At 47.7% G+C, this 20,501-nt stretch overlaps 1 protein-coding gene and 2 long non-coding RNA genes across 3 annotated transcripts in view; 2 read left to right on the top strand and 1 right to left on the bottom strand.

Annotated features, from left to right (window-relative positions):
- Positions 1 to 5,499, top strand: part of LOC146854245 (uncharacterized) — a 45,182-nt gene extending 39,683 nt beyond the window's left edge. Inside the window, exon 2 of the long non-coding RNA XR_014981180.1 lies at positions 4,703 to 5,499. This is a non-coding gene — a long non-coding RNA (uncharacterized LOC146854245). The remainder of the gene's footprint in view (positions 1 to 4,702) is intronic.
- LOC146854243 (uncharacterized) overlaps positions 1 to 20,501 on the bottom strand; it is a 282,957-nt gene that overhangs the window by 212,344 nt on the left and 50,112 nt on the right. The window lies entirely within an intron of this gene.
- LOC146854244 (rho crystallin-like) overlaps positions 1 to 20,501 on the top strand; it is a 126,553-nt gene that overhangs the window by 58,760 nt on the left and 47,292 nt on the right. Inside the window, exon 2 of the mRNA XM_085652026.1 lies at positions 10,513 to 10,680. Coding sequence (XP_085508152.1) covers positions 10,513 to 10,680 — 168 coding nt within the window. The remainder of the gene's footprint in view (positions 1 to 10,512; positions 10,681 to 20,501) is intronic.

Here is a 20,501-nt window from a genome sequence, read left to right as displayed (position 1 = left end):
AGTGAACCAATTGCAAGCAGCTGGTGAAATTCCACTTCCTACAGTTATTACAGCAGGTCTTGCAGGTCGCACTGGCGCTCAACCTAAAAAACACTTTTGTGCGATCCTGCAACAATTGGTTTAGACAAAGGAGGCAGGTAGAGTCTAGGAACTCCTTCAGTTTGTTCACATGACCTAAGAAATGTGGAGTCACGGGAGAGACCTTTGGGATATTGGAGGACCTGGAAGTTAGCTCTTGATGCATGGCTAGGTTTTTGTTTTGCAACAGTTGTAAATTCTGCGTCTGTTGATGGACAGTTTGGGCTAAGGCTTGAGTTTGATCAATTTCTCCCTCCTCAGGGTTGAAGTGTGGGCTAAGCAAACTGTTACTAACATGATGCCTGAATGGATCTCTGCTGCTCATTCGCATCCTGGATAGTCTGGTCTTCACAGACCTATTCTGCCGGAGGTGAGGGCGACCCCTTCCAGTAGCCTATGTGCTTCTGACATAGATAGTGCCAAGCAGTTTGTGCCTTCTGGAAGTAGCCCCAAGGAGGGAAAGGCCCATAGGGCAAAAACAGTCCATAGGACGGACAAAAAGGGCTCTGTAGAAGACACAAAGGAACTGTCATCAGAAGATGCCAACAGTTGAAGCTGACTGCTGAGCAGGATTGTGTGATGCTTGAAACCTGTAGTTGTCTAAAGGAGTAACTGGTGACTGAGCCGGAAGGAGTGAAGCTTGAAACCTGAAGTTGCCAAATAAAGAACTGGAGGAATATAAGAGGAATTGCAGGTTCAGGAAGATGAGGAAAAAGCCTGGAGAAAGTCAGGATTGTGAAACACGAAGAAGAAACAAGTTGAAACTATGCGGCACAAAAAATAGCTGAAGGTCTCTTTTTGTAGGGACAGAAATCAATCAATCAATCACTCACGAAATTTGTATAGCGCGCTACTCACCCGGAGGGTCTCGAGGCGCTTGGGGGAGGGGGGTCTGCTACTGCTCGAAAAGCCAGGTCTTGAGTTGCTTCCTGAAGGAGAAGTGGTCTTGGGTCTGACGGAGGTGGAAGGGGAGGGAGTTCCACGTCTTGGCTGCCAGGTAGGAGAAGGATCTTCCTCCCATGGTAGCTCTTCGGATGCGTGGAACGGCGGCGAGGGCGTGGCTGGTCGATCGTAGCTGGCGGGTGGGAGTGTAGAATGTCAGGCGGTCGTTGAGGTACCTGGGGCCCAGGTCATGGAGAGCCTTGTGTGCGTGAGTGAGGAGTCGGAAAGTGATTCTCTTGTTGACGGGGAGCCAGTGCAGGTCTCTCAGGTGTCCGGAAATGTGGCTTTGACGGGGGATGTCCAGGATGAGTCGTGCGGAGGCGTTCTGGATGCGTTGGAGTCTTTTCTGTAGTTTGGCTGTGGTTCCGGTGTAGAGGGTGTTTCCGTAGTCCAGTCGGCTGGTGACGAGTGCATGGGTGACCGTCTTCCTGGTTTCGGGGGGGATCCATCGGAAGATCTTTCGGAGCATGCGTAGGATGTTGAAACATGATGATGAGACGGCGTTGACTTGTCTGGTCATCGAGAGGGAGGAGTCCAGGATGAAGCCCAGGTTGCGTGCGTGGTCCGTTGGTTTGGGTGCGTTGCCCAGGGCCGGGGGCCACCAGGAGTCGTTCCAGGCAGAGGGTGATGATCCAAGGATGAGGACTTCCGTCTTGTCTGAGTTCAGTTTCAGGCGGCTGTTCATCATCCACTCGGCTACGTCTTTCATCCCTTCATGTAGGTTGGTTCTGGCGGTGGCTGGGTCGTTGGTGAGGGAGAGGATCAGCTGGGTGTCGTCGGCGTAGGAGATGATGTTGAGGTTGTGTTGGCGTGCGATGGCCGCAAGGGGGCTCATGTAGATGTTGAAGAGGGTGGGGCTGAGTGATGATCCTTGCGGAACGCCGCAGATGACTTCGGTAGCCTTGGATCTGAACGGGGGTAGGCGGACTCTCTGGGTTCTTCCTGCTAGGAACGAGATGATCCATTCTAGTGCCTTCTCTTGGATTCCGATGTTGCTGAGGCGCCGCATTAGGGTGCGGTGGCAGACAGTGTCGAATGCTGCGGAGAGGTCCAGGAGGATGAGGGCCGCTGTTTCCCCGTTGTTGAGCAGGGCTCGGATGTCGTCAGTGGCTGCGATGAGGGCGGTCTCGGTGCTGTGGTTGGCTCGGAAGCCGGACTACGAGTGGTCGAGGGATCCGTTCGTCTCGAGGAAGGCGGCAAGCTGTCTGTTGACTGTCTTCTCGATGACTTTGGCGGGAAAAGGGAGGAGCGAGATGGGGCGGCCTTGTTGAAGACGTGATGGGGGCATGGGTCAGTTGGTGATCCGGAGTGGATGGTGTTTATCGTGTGGATGGTGTCTTCGGTGCTGATCGGGGTCCAGGCGCGGAGGGTGGTGGTGGGGGGCGTCGGTTCGGTGGTTGGGTGCGTGGTCTGCGCGCCGAAGCTGTTGTGTATGTCGGCGATGTTGCTGTGGAAGAATGAGGTGAGTGAGTCGCAGAGTTCTTGCGAGGGGGTGATGTCGTTGGTTCCGGCGCTGGGGTTGGAGAGCTCTTTGACGATGCTGAAGAGTTCCTTGCTGTTGTGTGAGTTGTTGTCCAGTCGTTCCTTGAATGCTGTCTTCTTGGTGGTGTGGATCAGCTGGTGGTGTTTGCGGGTGGCGTGCTTGAGGGCAGTCATGTTGTCTGTAGTCGGGTCTTTACGCCAGGCTTTCTCGAGGGTGCGGCAGTTCTTCTTGGAGTTCTTGAGATCGTCGTTGAACCAGGAAGCTTTCTTGTTGCCGGGCCTGCTGGGATGGTTTTTCAGGGGTGCGAGGTTGTCAGCGCAGTTGGTGATCCACTGTGTGAGGTTGTTGGCTGCTTGGTTGGGGTCCGTTGAGCTGGCGGGAGGATTCTGGTTCAGGGAAGTGGTGAGCTGGTCGGTGCTGATCTTGTTCCAGCTCCTGCGGGGAACCTGTTGCGGGTGGTGGTGGGCCGTGGTCCTTCTGAAGGTGAAGTGGACGCAACTGTGGTCTGTCCAGTGGAGTCCGGTGGAGTGGCTGAAGGAGATGTACTTGCTGGAGGAGAAGACTGGGTCAAGCGTGTGGCCGGCGTAGTGGGTGGGGGTGTTCACCAGTTGCTTGAGTCCGAGGTTGGCGAGGTTGTCCAGCAGGGTGGTGGTGTTGCTGTCATTGTTGTTCTCCAGGTGGAAGTTGAGGTCCCCTAGGAGGGAACAGGGAACCATATCAATAATTAAAAGGCTTAATTTTGGTTTGGGCAAATTTTTAGGCAGACGGCAGGTGGGTGGCCATCTGTGTTTGGAATGAATCCCAGAGACTCTCTCACAGGAACTCTAGGAAGGAGAAGGCCGTGCTGGTTTGCGATGCTGAAAGTTGCACCCAAGGAATTCTGTCCATGGAGGAAAATGTTGCAGGGGTAACCCACATCAGCAGATCAGCCTTCATCCAGTAAGCAGCGTTCTTCCATTCTGTGACTTGCTGGCGCTGCCCCATATTTTCCAGCTTCGGCCATGCAGGGGTAACAGGACATTCCACCCACTTACCATGAACTCTCTGGACCATGGCTGGCAGGACACACAGGATGGCATCCGTGGGAGTCACTTTAGAAACGAAGACCTTTGCTGAACAAAAAGAAAACTGTTCTCTCACTCCTTCCACTGCGCAATGTTGTTGTGGAGGATGGGGTGTTAAGAGTCAGACAAACCTGTTGGAGAATCTCCTACATGTACATTTGGTATAGCAGAGACCACCCAGAAACCCAGAATTAGTACAAACACAAATATTGGCACTTTAGAATGCGTTATGTGTTTTTTTCAAATAAGTCAAGTGAATACGAACTATCACCCTAATAATAAACATCTTGACAATCAAAAATGAAATAAGGGTGAAGGCTAGCTAGGCCACGAACATTGTTCATCAGATATCCCTAACCCATTAGTAAAATGCAAAACATATCTTTAGTTGGCTTATAGTCATGTAAAGTCCTCAAGTGCACTTGTATGCTAATAGGCCTCAAATTAGTGCTCCAGTTATGAGCATTTCTCCCAGCAAAGAGTAAGTCTGCTTGTCTTGGTCAAATTCTAGTTTTTTAAATACCCTTTAGACACATTAGAGTGTGGGGTGCAAATGGGGGCAATCTCCCATGGATCCTGCCTTTGCTGCATAGGTTATAAGACAATGTTACATATAGTTTATTGCGAAGCTACTGTGTTGTACCATTTAATTGAGGTGGCAAAGAACATGAACTTGAACGAGGTCATTCTGCACATAGACTTCTACCACCCCTGACATGTGATGGAGCAGGTAAAACGAAATTTTGTATACCTCCTCTAAATTGCATGAAATTAATTACATAATCATTCATAACTTAACTTGCAATAACTGGTTTGCAGTGAAATCTTACTAATCAACTTTTGCACCTTGATAAACACGAGATACACATGGGACTAAAATGCTAATTGCATGGCAGAACAATTAATTAATTATGGTACGCAAACTAACTTTAGATTGTGGTAATTTAGAAAATTGCAGGATTTATGTTGCTTTGTGATTGTTTGTGCTTTCAAAATTATGAAAGGGAGAGTATTATCGCTTTAAAATGTTGCTCCAGCTAGGTAAATACTAATATACATTGGGATTAGTGTGGGTTTAAACATTAGAATCTCCATTTCTATATTTTAATTACTGTTATGTCTGTTTTTGCTTAAGGTGGCATTCAGGCCTACTAGGCCGCAGTACCCAAGATGGAGTCTCCGAAGAAGACGCCACCATGTGAGCGCGATGGTTTCTGCGCAGAATTGGATAGGTCTGGAGATCACCAAATCTACGACACTGTGTTCCTTGTCAAGGATAGGAACTCGTTTGCCTGCCAACTGACGACGGTGTGGGAACAGCGGAAAAACAATACAGAACCTGTGGAGGAATTACTTCTTTTCCTCTAAATGTTACATTCGCAACTTTCGCCTGGGAGCAAAATGAACATTATAAAATTTGCGCCTTCCTCTGCAAAGTCTTCATGAAGAACCAGTTTGCCCTAGGAAACGTTTAGAAAACTTACAGATAACCCTGAACGGTCCAATCAGAACATTTCTCTACCCCTAAAATTGTTGCATGTTAGTATGAAGTAAGAGGGAAAAAGGGTATATAAGCCCTCATTCGCCAAAGGGGGGTGGTCATCGGGTTGATCTTTCATGGCGTTGCGTCTGCATTGAGCTGGTGACGATTTCCATTATTTGCCTTGGGTTTATCTTATATTTTGTCTGATGGTTTGATCTTTTCTGTGTGTCGGACAGCCTATCCCGGAGATTGTACCAGAGAATGCGGATAATTCTCTGTTTACTTGGAAAGTCGCAGACGCTTGCTAATTGGTAATTAATTAACTGCGCTTTCTAAATTCATGCTTATTTACAAAATGTCTGATTTCTCTTTTAAATAAACTGAATTTATATTATGAACTGTAGTGAATAAATGCTAACGTAGAGAATTATTATTAAACAAAATTGAAATAATACGAAATGAGTTTGTGGTTCTCTAATTACTGAAAATGCCAAAGGTTTCCTAGGCTTTAATTGTGTTTTAGCTGGTTCTAATTCACCATCAACCAGTCCAACTAATTGGTCCATCGACCAAGTGGTGGAGTGCCTTGATGTTAAGGTCAGGATTCTGTAGGTGCACATGTATAAAATGTATATAAAATAAAGAAGAATTTATCCTGATAGGTAATAAGGTACCCACATGTCCAGCGCTTTCCTCCTATGTACGGATTCGAGTGAAAGTTATTGAATGATGAGTGCGTGTTGGTGTTATGGGCCCCACCAATGAATGAGCATGGATGAGTTGTTGTGATTACGAATCTGTGACATAGGGAGAATATGTAAATGTTGCCCCTTGCACTGCATCACATGCTGCAGAGAATGGAAAAAATCCTTCCCTGACTATTCCAGCGTAAACAGCAACAATATATAGCACATACAGTTTTACAGCTTATGTTAGCAGGAATAAAGCTAACAAGCATTTGCAGTGCAGTAGGTCTCGTATTGACGTGTGTTTGAGCTATTGGCATTGTAAATGACAATGCCTTTTATTTATGTTTTGGTTTTTAAAACATAAATAAAAAGTAATTGTCATTTACAATGCTAAGAGCTTAAACACTCGCACATGCGAGAGCTATTGCATTGCAAATGCTTGTTTTAAAACCCAGCCCAAAGCATTTCAGAAACTCTAGCCACTTCCAATAGATATGAACGACAACAGGGCAAACGCTTGCAGGCTTGCTTTCTTTTTGTTACATAAGGCATTCTAGGAGCTCTGGTAATTTATCAGAGTTCCCCGTTTCACGCAGATACCATCACCCCAGTCACTAGATGTCATATAAACACGGAATGCACTGTGGGGATTAAATCGATGGGTTATTTAGCCTGAAACATCAGGACTAAAGCTAAAGACTATAGAAGGCCCAGGACACGGACGTGATGGTGCAGGGACAGGGGTTGTTTGGTTCCCCCACCGGAAGACTCTGAGCTCAGGTTGTTTTATACCAAATTGACGTAGCATGTCTCGGGTTGGTATTACTCATTGTGTTGTGGTATTTATGGAGTCTCTTTTGCAATAACTGCAGCTTACAGATTGCAAATTAAATAAGAAAAGGCACAAGTGTATACACTACTCCCCTCTAGCACAGGACAAGTTCAAATAGTTGGTCTCCTCTCCATACTAAATAACGCTGTGCCTCGTGTCCTGGGCTAGTGAGCTTGGATTTCATAAATCCCTACCTTCTTGGCTTGTAGCTTTGGTTCACTATAATTTGTACGAGGCATCGCTGAACAGCAAACTGTAAAATCAAAGTTTGGGACTGGAAACGTGCTGTCCTAAGATAACGGGAGTGATTCTTCATGCATCCACATTGTTACGGTTTCTACCCCACCTCCTCCCTCCAAGCTACCACCAACCTTGTCCCCAGTCCTGGGCTTTCATCTGACAGCCTAGAGCATGCTGGGGTTTGAAGTCTTGGGTTTGCTCACATAGAACCAACTGGACATAAAATAATAACAGGGGGTCCACTTCGCTACTTGTAAAGACCAACATGTTCTCCTGTGCTGGGCTTAACCTACAAATCAATCCTGCTGGTCTGGTCCAATGGAACCAAATCAAGTCTCCAATGACCATTATACATTAGATTGTCACATGAAAGCCGAGGGCTGGAAAGTATGCTCATACACCCACCCCTCCCCACACAATGACACTAATTGTAGCAGAATTCAGTAAGACTGCGGGTTACTCGATGTGTAAGGGGCATAGGAAATAGTAGTGGGTGTACTGGAGATGTACGGTTGATTTGTATCTCCTGCAAGCAGTTCTCACTCCCAACGCTAGCGAAGAGCCCAGACACACCCAAAATGAAAGGCGCACACACTCACCCAGGTTAACGAAGCTCATGACCATGTCGGCATCGGTGAGGAAGTTGCCATCCTGCAGGCTGGCAGCAGGTGGGCCCTGGGTGGTGAAGATGGGCTTGTAGGGATAGGAGAAGCCGCTGCCGTCCTCCTCCTCCTCCTCCTCCTCCATGGCTATGGCGTTGGCGTTAAAGAGGTCGAGCATGAACATGAGCGCCGACTTCTGCTTGCTGTGCAGGTGGGGCAAAGACTGGTGTGGCAGGCACAGGATGGACAGGATCTCTCGCTGCATCTCCTACCTCTCCTGGCTGCGCAGTCGCTGGTGGATGAACGATGAGTGCACTTCATTGTCCATGAAGATGTCAGCCAGGGCACAACCCAGCAGAAGGGGGCCACACATGGAGAGCAGGGATGCCAGGCTTCCCCACCAGAGGACACCCATGGCAAATGAGAGGCTGCCCCTCAAAAGCTGGGCATCAGGCACACCCGCTATTGCAACTCAAGCAGGCAGTAAATCAACTATGAAATAATAAATAATGCACCATTAAATAAAAAAATACAAGGGTTAACTTTTGCTCATTTGGCCGGGAATCTTGCTGAGTGTGCCATGTCCTCAGGACTCTGACTAAGGGTCGGCAACTTTTCGCCTGCCCCGGCTTTCCGTGGCGCAGGTTCCTTCTTCTCTTTGCCTCCGCTGGGAGCAGAGTTCACCATGTCCTGTGGTCGGTGATCTCTGCCTGTCCCTGGGGTGATGACCTCTCCTCTTCAGAGGGCTGGACTCTCCTTATTTTTGGGGGCGGTCACCTTCCCTCCCAAGCAGCAGAGACTTGCCTGTGTGTCTGTCCTGCGGGGTGATAAGCTCTCCCTTGCTCTCCAGGAAGCTGGGCTCCGTGCTAGTCCCTGATGTGCCGATCTCTGAGCTGCTCTCCACACACTACAGCCTGAGCAGTGTGTGGAAGCAGAGGCAACAGGCTAGTATCTAGTTGGAGGAGCAGCATGCAAGCACTACTCCCTCCCCTTGTAAGGGACAGAAAAAAACACACAAGAGTTCTTGCTCATCCCCTGATGCTCCGGAAGTGGTTTGGGAGGCAACCCCACAGTCCAAACAAAAAAATATTTGGAATGCAATAGGTCTCGCATTTAAATGCGAGGCCTTTGGCATTGGAATTAAGTGGCCGCCATTGTCCCGGCTGCTTTAAAAGTAAAAGCGCGCACGGCATGCTGAATGTAAGCAAAGCACGTTGTCGTGCCTGCAGTAGGAGAAACTCATTAAAGAAAACAGTACACTACCGTGTAACAACCAAGCATAGGGGCCAGTAACCATGGGAGGTTACAAATAACGACAGGGCAGTACTAAGGAGAGAGACTAACAAGCTTAATTACAAAATCAGAAGCCAGAATTTACGAAGGACAAAGACACAAACCAATGAAAAATATGGGTGGGGGAGTGGGCGGGGCTTCTCTCCCGTACTGAACTAAAACAGATCATTGCCAGAGCAGCGCTTGCACGCTGGCTCAGGCTCGACCTAAAAAGGCCATGTTAATGAAGGCCTGAAAAGTAGGCCCAGTACTTCTGTCTTGCACTCAAATTTAGTCAGTGCACAATTAATTTTAACATGTATGAAGGCCTGAGGCATTTCACATCATCAGTTAAACACCATAAGTACTTAGCTCCTAGATAGTAAGATCCTTCCTGTTAGGTTCTTCCAGCTATCCTGATATTTTGGAAGGAGACACCTCACCCGCTTTATTGTGACATGCTTCATCATGGGAATCCCTTTCCCGCGAGGTAGGTTAATGCCACCATGAGGAACTAAACTTGCTGTGGGAGTTCTAGATAAAATGTTTTTGGGATAAAAGCTAGGATCCAGTGTCTAAAAATATCTCAAGGGTATTTCCCTGAGTGCTTTTCTTACTATTATTGGGTACCCGTGGAATGATTAGAAACAATTTTCTTGGAATGTCTTCTGAATACAGTGATTCGAACATTCATACAACAACATGTATCAGCATATTCAAGAGCCCAATAGGGCCAAAGGTCTTTTTCAAGGTCATGTTTAGCTGCAGATCCTTAGCTATTTAATGTATGTGTAGGATGATTTGTGAACCAGCTCAAAAATGGGTATATAGTGAACTGCTGCTCTGTTACAGGTATGATGAAACAGGAATACCCTACTTGGTGTTTTTACCGCTTTTTGAACACCAAGTGGGGCACCCGCCCCCTGTGGTCACAAATTCATTAGGGGTTGGTGCCAGCAAATTTACCCAAGCTTCCTCGTTTGATGTCCGCCATTGGATGTCACAACTTAAAAACATAAAGAAATAGTGTTCCATACATAACAGTAGAGTCTGAAAATAATAAAGTAAATCATGTGCTGTACTCTGTAAATTCATTGTGTTAAAGTCTAAAGGTTTTAGTGATGTTCTGTTATGTATGTTAAACCCAAGCGAACAAAGGTCTTTTCCTCTCCATCCACAACTATGCAATTCAAGTGTTCAACACCAATGTTTGTGAGCTCCTGAAACAAGCAATGCCTAGTTTGTCAGCTCTTAGTGTACTTTGCATCTCTTTTACTGTGTTTTTTTCTTCACTCTCTTAATTGCAACAGGTGATCGTTTATTGACATTTCTGAAGCAAGGCAATCATTGTGGTCCATTGAAAAAGAAGGAGGAAAATATGTCAACCAACCTCAATTTAATCCTTGTGACTTATTTGAGGTTGCCACTGCACGCTAAGATTAGATATTTGGATTTCTATATCAAGTCAAATTCAGATGTTGTCTTAAAACACCTTAGCTAGAGGGCACTTCTATGAGGTTATAACAATTGTGAAACCATACTTAATTGAGGATATTATGGTATTCTCAAATCTGTTATATGTAAATCAGGTGTTGCTCAATGCAGTGTATGCTTACCGTAAGTAGCGGTTCCCTTGTATATAAATTTACAATAAATCACTAAATTGTTCAAAGTTCCTTGTCATGTGTCGGGACATGAGCCATTATTCAGAAAATTTAATACCAGGGTTTTGAACAACAGCACATTCTACAATCTGCCTTCATGATTTAGTTTCTTGAAAGAATAGTAACAATAGTTCATCTTGCTTTCCTGTCTCTTCCTTATTAGGTTCCAAAAAGTGTGGGAGAAGAAGCCACAAAAGTGGCCATTGAACTCGGCTACCGACACATCGACTGTGCATACATTTATGGCAACGAGGTAGAGATTGGGCGAGCCATTCGTGCTAAGATAGCTGATGGAACAGTGAAAAGAGAGGACATATTCTACACAGGGAAGGTAACTTTTCATTGTCACACACTCCCTTTCTTTATAAGACACAGTACTTGATTACGAATGGGCTGGAATGGGATAAAGTATTTATTGCATATGATATATACCAATAAAACAGCGTGCAGTGCAGAGGCACTAGTGATATCTTGCATAAAATATTGGAAATCACCAATACTTATAATACTCAAGTCCCACCTAAATTCTCTCAAACCCATCCTCCACTCTGCAGTCAGGCTGAACACTCACTGGTGATAATTTGACAGCATTACTCTCATTTTAATCTTCCTAAAGTGTTTAACACTAGAATCTTGCTCGACTTAGAAAACAAGTGACTCACAAAAGGAGGCTGAGGCACATAGATACCGCACACAACACAGTTGCAGTTGCTCTGTGTGAGAAAGTGCCATCTTTCTTGCATGGTATACCACCACTTTTTGCTGAATTGCTGAATGTACTTTGACTGAGTGTACCCTGGACTCCTGCCAATCAGGTGCCCAGGCCACATGTCAGCCCTTGGTAAATGGTACCCTAGGTACCCAGGGCCTTGTGACCAGGGAAGGCCTCTAAGGGCTGCAGCACTTATTGTGCCACCCTTAGAGGCCCTGTACCCTAACACAAACACACTGCCCTTGCAGGCTGAGTGTCTGGGTACAAGACAAAACAAAAAGTCGACATGGCACACATCCCTGTGTGCCATGCCCACAACCTACACTGCCCTGGCATACATCAGCCACCCCTCTAGCTGGGTGCCCTATGCCAGTGGTGTGGGCACAGGAGCATGGGCCCTGTGCCCCTACAGTACCCAGGTCCATTCCTGGGCACTGTAAGTGCAGTGCTGCCATGTAAGAGTATATGGTGCTGAGAGCTCGTCAAACACGAACTCCACAGCACCATAATGGCAACACTGAAGACTGAGAAGTTTGGTATCAAATGTCTCAGCACATTAAACCCGCACTGATGCCAGTGTGGGATTTAATGTACAAAGCACTACAGAGGGCATTTTAGAGATGCCCCCTGACACCTAACCTACAATCCACGTCTTGTCTGGGAGGCTGCCTAGGCTGCCACACAGCAGACATGTTGCTGGACCCCAGGGTGGAGAGCCCCCGCTCTCCTGGACCTGCAACAATGCACATCCTGGGCGAGGTGCTAGGTCTCCTCCCCCAGGATGGGCAGGGGGAAGCTTCAAAGGCATGCCGCCTCTGTGAGCTTCTCCAGGCCACTGACTGTACCCAGCAAACTGGCCCCCATCGGTTCTGACCCCCACTCTGGCGGGAAGACTGTCCGGAAACCCCAAGTAAGAACAGGGGATGTGCCAGCCTCTGCCAACCCCACCCCTCAGGTGGGGAAGGCGAGGTGAAACACATCTCCGGGCTCTCGCTATCCTAAAGATAGGAAGCCCTGCCCAATCAGGACTAGGCTACTGCCCCCCTCCCACAGGAGAGTGGCAGGATAGGGGGTGGCCCTTTACCTACCTGTAACGCCCCTAAATCTAGTATTTAGGGGCACCCTGAACCTTCCTTCCTCAGATTCCAGATTTCGAAAAAGCAAAGAAGAACAAGAAGAAAGATGACACGCCGTGCAGCTGCTAAAAAGAGAAAGACATCAACTGCTTTGGCACCAGCCCTACCGGCCTCTTGACCCTCGAACCTGCTCCTGCTAAATCCCGGCTCCTCCTGTGGCCAGCAACCTCACAAACCCTTGAGGAGCTGTCTACCTTGTGACTCTCAGCATCTGGGACTCCCATGAGCAGTGGCTCTGCTCAAAGCAAGTTTCTAACCCCAGGCATCAGCCCGGAACCGCGAACCCTGCACACTCTGCACCTGCCAAGCCTGGCCTGTGCCGGAGTGGACAAAGACCCTGAGGACGTCCCCCCGGCGACTGGGACCCCGAATCCGGCACCCAAGGACCCACCTCGACGCTCCTGACGACGCCTGCAGCCTCAAAACCAGGGACCCCCCACCGCGATCAACAGAGGGTAAGATTTCCCGACATCAAAAGGTACCCCTGCACCCGGCGCCCTGCGGCCCCCTGTGCCCGACTCCTGGGTACCTACCTATCCTCCAACTACCCAACTTACCTCTCGAAGTGGTGGTGGCACCTGAAGATTCTTCGTCCACGAGCTTGCACCCTTTATTCGTCCTGGAGCTTTCCCATTGAAATCCATTGAGCGCCCGAAGGCTCAAAAGCACCCTGCACCCAGCCGCCCGAGTGGCCCTGGCAGTGTAACTTCTACCCCTACCTACTTCCTATTTGCCCTGAGCAAGTGACCAGGAGCCCAGCTCCCACAGCCGCGTGGCCTGCTAGTCAGCAGTCATCAACCAAGGCCCCCCTGCCTCCCATAGGATGACATTGGGCCTAACTCACTCTGCACCCGGCCGCCCCAGTGCCACTGAGGGTGTAACAACTGTACCAACCTGACCCTGGGAGACCCCTGAGTCTGTGCTCAGAACCTTAACTCTGCCAGTCGAGTACTTACCCAAAAGCCGATAACCCAATTTTCTTCCATAGGGTAACATAGACAGGTTTCTTCTGAAATTTCTTCTAAGTGTGGTGTTTCTAAAACTTTAAATATTCACCTAAAATCAGCGAGTAACGAAAACGGAAATACTCACCTGTTATTAGGAGAGATCCCAGTGATGGATCTTGGTGCCCAGCACTGACCCTGAAAAATATTCACAACCGTACTTACCAGTAACCCAATTTTCTTCCATAGGAAATCATTGACTGTTTTTCTGTAAAATTTCTTCCAAGTGTCGATTTTTGCAAACTACAAATATTCTTTAAAAATCGTACCAACTGTGAAAAACCTGTAACTATTGCCTACAAAAGTCAATTGCATATTGCAAAAGTATTTAACTAAAGCCTCTCATTCTGAGAAAGTATATTTTGATACCTATTGTTGGTTCTAAAATAAAACAAGCATACATTTTTTATACAAACCATTGGCCTAGAGTTCAGTTCTTGAGTGTGTGGGACCATTTCCTGATTGAGTGTGTACAACAAATGCTTTACACTGTCCTCTGATACTGCTTTACTGCTCGACCAAGCTACCACTTTAGAGAGTAAGGTTATATCTAACTTTAACCTCTGTACACACTGTACCTATTTGGGAACAGTACAGAGCGACTTTCTCACACTCTGACTTTCGAGGTAGTCGCCATACTCCACGGTATACAGGTTCTGACCTTGGACCGTCTTGCAAATTTCCATTAAGACTTACTTTATCAATAGATAATTAAATCTTCATTGGAATATAGAGTAGAGAATATAGAAATAGATTTCTGGTTACTCTCCGGTCATCTGGTTTCCTCCATTATTGGATTAGTTTGCAAGAACTTTTCAGTGTACATACGGATTATCAAAATAGTTAGAAATGGTATTTCTGGTTGGCTAGGGCATGCGCCTAAGCCAGGCAGAAACCACCACTCTAGTCAGGGCAAGGGAGTTATAAGCTGAAGATAACCCCTGCTCACCCCCTTGGTAGCTTGGCACGAGCAGTCAGGCTTATCCCAGAGGCAATGTGTAAAGCGTTTGCGCAACACACACACAGCAGCAACACACTAGGCACACCACAAATGAAACTCCACATAAGGTTATATAAAAAATAGCCTTTGTATTATCATAAACATATTACAATCATAATCACAAATGTACACTGTGCCACCTGGCGCCAGTCAATATTTCACAGGGGATTATATACAAGACCAGGCCAATCGGGCCACTGCCAGAACCATAAGAATCACAAGTAGTGAAAATAACACAGCCAGCAACTACTGGTATTAGCACATAGTCATATGCACATTAGGCATTCTCATTAGGCATATAACACATTATGTATCATTCATGAGCATTTCCAATGATACCGCCAGCGCACCACAGTAACATTGATCAGGTGCTCACCACATCAGCCCCTCTTGGGCTTAAGCACAATGGCCCACAGGCAACAATGTGCCTCTCTATCCACGGGAGCCCACTGGCCCCCCAATGGAAGTCCAAACACCTCCGCGCTCTCCTCCTGGACTGTCGGGCAGTTCTTTGGAGACTCCTTGCTCCATTCAACCTCGGGGTAACACCCAAATAAAAGTACCTCAGGGCAGCCTCTGTTGTCGAGGAAGGAGGGAAGCCGATACCGGGCTCCCCCTCCTTTGTCCTAGCTCAGATGAATGATGCTCCCGCCCTCATGGCGACCGGAGCTTTCTGCAAGGGAAGCTCAGCCCTACTCACCATTACTGTGGGCTGAGCAAGTCTACTCCCAGCTGTGGACCGCAATCCCTGGGAACCAGGATGATTCCTTCCTCTCGTTGGCTCTGCTTTCTGGGGACTGCCTCTGCTTAGGACCACTTGCTGGAGAAAAGGGCGGAAAGAGGCAGAAGGGGGCTGCGAGGCTCCGGTTCTTTGCCGATTTACCCGGTGAGCCTGCAAGGCTCTTACTCCTCCTGCTACCACAAATAGACTCAGCAGCCTGAGGGACTCTCCTCGTGGCTACGGGAGCGGCGCCGCTTCACCATTGGCTGGTCTTAGATCAGCCTCGCCCCTGGTCAGGCAGCAGGCTGCTGACTTCTGGTTTCGTGCTGCAGCAAGAGCCCACGTCTCGGGCTATTAAACACAGCGCTACCCACGCACTGTTATGATCAGGAGCGCCTCTCCATGCTCGCCCTGCTAATGCATGGGAGAAGAAGGGGGGGAAGATTCTCTCGTAGATGCACCAACGTGCGCACTGGCAGCCTTCTTCTCCTTCCTGGCACAGCGCTCCTTACCAGCAGAGTTAGAGTCCCTTCCTCGGGTTCTGGAAATGCGATTTTTGGAAAGAGCCTATCATACACTGTTGAGGTGCAGCCCATAACTAAGGGGCACAAGAATCCTGCAGTGTCGCAAGCCCAGGGCTGCAGGACAAAGGGAAGAAAATGCAGCGCCCAACCTGCCTACCCCTTCAAAAGCACAATTGGGGAGCAAGCAGTGCTCTTCCCCAGGAATCCACCAGGCCAGAGCTGGGAACAGGCAGGCCAGCATGTAGGGACCCCCAGGAGTCAGCAGCTGGGTCCCACGGTGGTTCCTTTTGGCAGTCCGGCAGCCTGCCGACCTCAAGTAAGCACCAAGCAGTACACCAAACATGGGGTCACAGCCCCAATTCTTCTACAGGGCTGCTCTTTGTTCTGCCCTGGTACAGGGCTTGGGGAACCAGTCTCAACTGGTTCTGGGGGTATTGGAGCACTTTGTGTACAGTGCTCCCACTCTCCTTTGTCAGGTTGGGCTCTGTCATCAGACACACCACAGGGGGGCGGAGCCAGCATTCACCCAGGCAGGCACAGACCTATTGAGGGTCAGGAGACTACTCCTCTCACTACTCCAGAAGCAGATCTCCTATTCAGCCTAGCGCTGACTCACCCTGTCCTCCCTGGAGCCACACACCTCACCGGCCCCTGTCACTCCAGACCCAGACATGCAATACACATCAGGCAGGTAGACACATAGCACACAGAAATGCCAACTTCTAAAAGTGGCATTTCTAAAATAGTGATAATAAATCTGAGCACACCATTGTGCAGCATTTAATATTACTATTCCAAACATACCAAACCTGACCACGCTGCTCCTCTCATATCAGGAATTATCACTGAAACACTTATCAGGGAATCCCCAACGCATTCCTATCAGAGGGCAGCCTCACAGCAGTGAGAAACCAAAATGGCTGATTGTCACTACCAGGACATGTCACACACTTATGGTACATGTCCTACCATTTACCCACAATGCACCCTGCCCATAGGGCTATCTAAGGGCCTACCTTAGGGGTGCCTGTCATGCAGTGAAAGGGGGGTCAAAGACTTGGCACACAATTTAGGTGCAAAAGAAACAATTGATGGACGGAATGCTGGACAATGCAAACATTCACCCCCAGTCACAAGGATCTGTTTTTAATCCATCATTCTTTTGCTCACCACACCACCCCAGTTTGGACCCAGCCATATGCAAATTAGTCCTGACCCTGTTCCTTGTGGAAACAGTCCAGCCCGAACTGCCGAGCCATGTCCTCCCTGGACCGGAAACAAGCATCCTGGGACCGGTTTCAGGGCATCACCCTTCATCAGCCAGGCTAGCTTGAATCCAGTGGTGTAGTGAGTATGGGACCCACGTCTGGGCATACCCTTCCCACTTAGGGCGCCATATGCAAAAGAAACAATTGATGGACGGAATGTTGGACAATGCAAACATTCACCCCAGTCATAAGGATCTGGGTTTAATCCATCGTTTTGTTTGCTCACCACACCACCCCAGTTTGGACCCAGCCATATGCAAATCAGTCTTGACCCTGTTCCTTGTGGGAACAGTCCAGCCCAAACTGCCAAGCCAGGTCCTTCCTGGACCGGAAACAAGCATCCTGGGACCGGTTTCCGGGCATCACCCTTCATCAGCCAGGCTAGTTTGAATCCAGTGGTGTAGTGAGCACGGGACCCATGTCGGGTCATACCCTTCCCACTTAGGGCGTCATATGCAAAAGAAACAAGCCACCCCACTCCAATCCACCCCATAAATCCAATCCAATCCATTCCACCCCACCCCACCCCTCTCCAATCCACCCCATCCCATTCTAATCTATTCCACCACACTCCAGTCCACCCTGCTCCAATCCAGTCCACCCCAGTGCAGTCCACCCCCTCCAGACCACCCCACTTCAGTCCAACCCACTCCAATCCAATCCACCCCATCTAATCCACCCCACTTAATCCAACCCATCCCGACCCACTCAATCCAATCCACCCCACCACAATCTACCCCGCCCCAATCCAACCCACCCTAATCCACTCCAACCCACTTCAATCCACCCACCCCACTTCAAGCCACCCCACTCCAATCCACCCCATCAAGTCTACCCCACTCCACTCCACCTCACCCCACTCCGCTTTAATTCATTCTAATCTACTCCACTCCACCCCAATTACATTCCGTCCACCCCACCCCAATTCAATATATCCATCCATCCCACCTCACTCCACTCCAATATATCCCACTCCAGTCCAATCCATCCCACTCTAGCACAATCCACCCCACTCCAGTCCCATGCATCCAATTCACCCCACTCCAATACGATCCACCCACCCCAGTCCAATCTAATCCACCCCATTCCAATCCAATCCATGCCATCCCAATGCCATCCACCCACCCCAGTCCTATCACTTCAATCCAATCCACCACTCCAATCAAATCTAATCCACCCACTCCAATTCAATCCATCCCATCCCACTCCAACCCAATCCGCCCCATTCAGTCTTCCCACTTCAATCCAGCTCATGCCACTCAATCCACTTCACTCTACCCTAATTAAATCCATCTCACTCTACTCTAATCCAATCCACCCCACTACCTCAATTCATTCTCACCCACTCCTCCATTTTCCACCCCACTCCACTCCAAGGCCCTGCACTCTACAACACTTTCAGCGAATGAACCACGGAACTGTACTCCGCTCTATGACACTCTACTCCCCAATCTCCACTCTACGACACTCTACTCCAACAAATCCACTGTACGTCATTCTACTTCCCCACTCTATTCTTCGACACGCGCCGCCAATAACTTTTAGCCATGCTGAACAGCAGCCACACAGGTGTACAACATGGCAAAAACACATTGCCCAAGTTAATAGCTCTTGTGTAGGTGAGACCTATTGGCTTTACCAATGTTTGTTACCTTCTGTTAACACATTGCAACTTTTCTCTGCTATCTCTAATTTAAAGTGGGAGTCCATACACTTCATTTTCTCTGCTCGTTTAGTGGAGTCCGTTTTCATCCTTCAGTCGCAGCTTTGAAACAAGTGATGTTCTGTTAGGTTACATCTTTTTGCATTCATCCCCTGATACAAGCTGCAGTGCAGATCTATTGATCTTTCAGAGTTTAAGCTAATATTTTAATGAAGAGCCCCCTGTTTCACTGTTGCCTCTCCTCCTTTCATTTTAAACGTATGAGACTAACATACTCTGTTGAGGTCTGCAAAATATATCCCAGCCAGCTGTCCAGCAGATGTGTTAGGGTAGACCCACTCTGTGTCACTCATTCTCCATGAAGTTGAACTTCATGGTAATTTGCAAAACCTTTGAAAAATGCACTTTTGTGCATTTTTCAAAGTTTCATGTTGCGCACACACATGCCCTTGGGGCATGTGTGTGCACAACATAGGTGCACAGGTCAATTCCAGGGGTGCAACAGGGTGTCCTTTTGACACCCTTGCACCCTGAAATTGCATGCACAATTTGCGAGTACCTATTGGTACTCGCAAATTGCGCTTGCAATTTCCATTTTGTTCTTCCAGAACATAGGGGCATATCAATAAGCGGCAGTGATAATTATCGCTGGCCGCCCTTAGCGTGAGGAATTTTATCGCCGGCTATCGCAGATAATTATCGTCATGCTAGCGCTGTATTACCAATGCATAGCACAATGGCGATAATTATTCCTGTGATAGCGATGTTTTCAGCGATGTTCCATGGAAAACCGCGATATCCTTGTTGATAGGGCTGGGTGGTCTCACCACCCATTGACTAACATTGTTTAGTCTAAGGAAAAGCAGGCGTAAGGAGAGTACTGATAACAAAGGTTAGCGCTACTTTTCTTATCGCTATGCTTGTTAGTGTGCCCATTGATAATTGGAGAAATGTCGGTTAGCGACATTTCTCCAGTTATTTTGGGACGGAACGCCCAGTTTGCATCTCATTAGAGATGCAAAGGTGGGCATTACGGGAAAGGGCGCTAAGGCAAGGAATCACGCGATAGCGTGACCCTGCTGATAAAGCGATACAATTAACGCCGCTTTTTGTCCGAAAACGGCCGCAAAAGCGGCGATAATTTTTTACCGCCGCCTTGTTGATATGCCCCATAGTTCTTGCCGTGGGATAGAGTGAACCGGGACAGCGTGTGCAGACCAGGGTAGAAATTGCTGGTTTTCAGCTTCTTGGGGACCTCGTTCACTCTGTTTCTACCTGAGTTGTAAAGACAACACACTTATTTTGAAAATTGTGGTGAGTTATACACATCTCGAGAGAGAGAATTCTACAAAGCCCCTTCACTTTACATCAAGCAGCTGAAAAGTTTCAATGTCATCACAATTTATGAAATGGCCATAAATAAATAGCTATATCAAGAGCGGAGAGGGGAGCAGGAAGACAGAGCGTGTTGTCGTGAGAAACGCACAGGTTTTGGAATGCATGTTGTACAATGTTTTACACTACGCCTAGACACTGAAATATATTGAAAACAAAGCCTATTTATGACAAGACTTTGGTCCATGACTTTAAAAAACAGATAGGCAGGTAGTGATTAAATTCTGCAAAGTATTCACTGTTCACTTGTTTATCTATGTTGGCAGGATGCTTTTCAGAGCTGTCTGAAACCGTGGTAGAATGTGAGACAAAGGGGCGGCTTGGTGTTAGCTTGCATACCATTCAGTGTAAAGGAAAGACTTGTTGAGCAGATATCAGGTAGCAAAAGTGAAGTGCAGGAAGGACTGAAAAAACACAAAGTAAAGTCGATAAGAAAATTGAATAGCTTTAGAGTCTAGGAGTCAGACCGTTATTTAAATAATAGGAAAAATACACCTGATGAATTTGACCGATCCGCAATATTAGCTATTCATTTGCTCTGTGGGAATTCTTTCTATGGCAATTTGATTTCACTTGCAGTGAGATCTGCATACTGACATAGGCAATGATATAGATGGAAATTTAGAAGTGCAGGCACTAACTCTTTAGATTCCCGGTTTGCTCCTGAGAAGTGCCGGTACTTTAATATTACATTTATTGCAGGAGTTCAAATTAATGAAGTGCATGTAC

This window comes from Triturus cristatus, chromosome 4_1 (assembly GCF_964204655.1).
Source record: "Triturus cristatus chromosome 4_1, aTriCri1.1, whole genome shotgun sequence".
Classification (NCBI taxonomy): Eukaryota; Metazoa; Chordata; class Amphibia; order Caudata; family Salamandridae; genus Triturus; species Triturus cristatus.
This window is presented reverse-complemented; position numbering and strand designations above follow the sequence as displayed.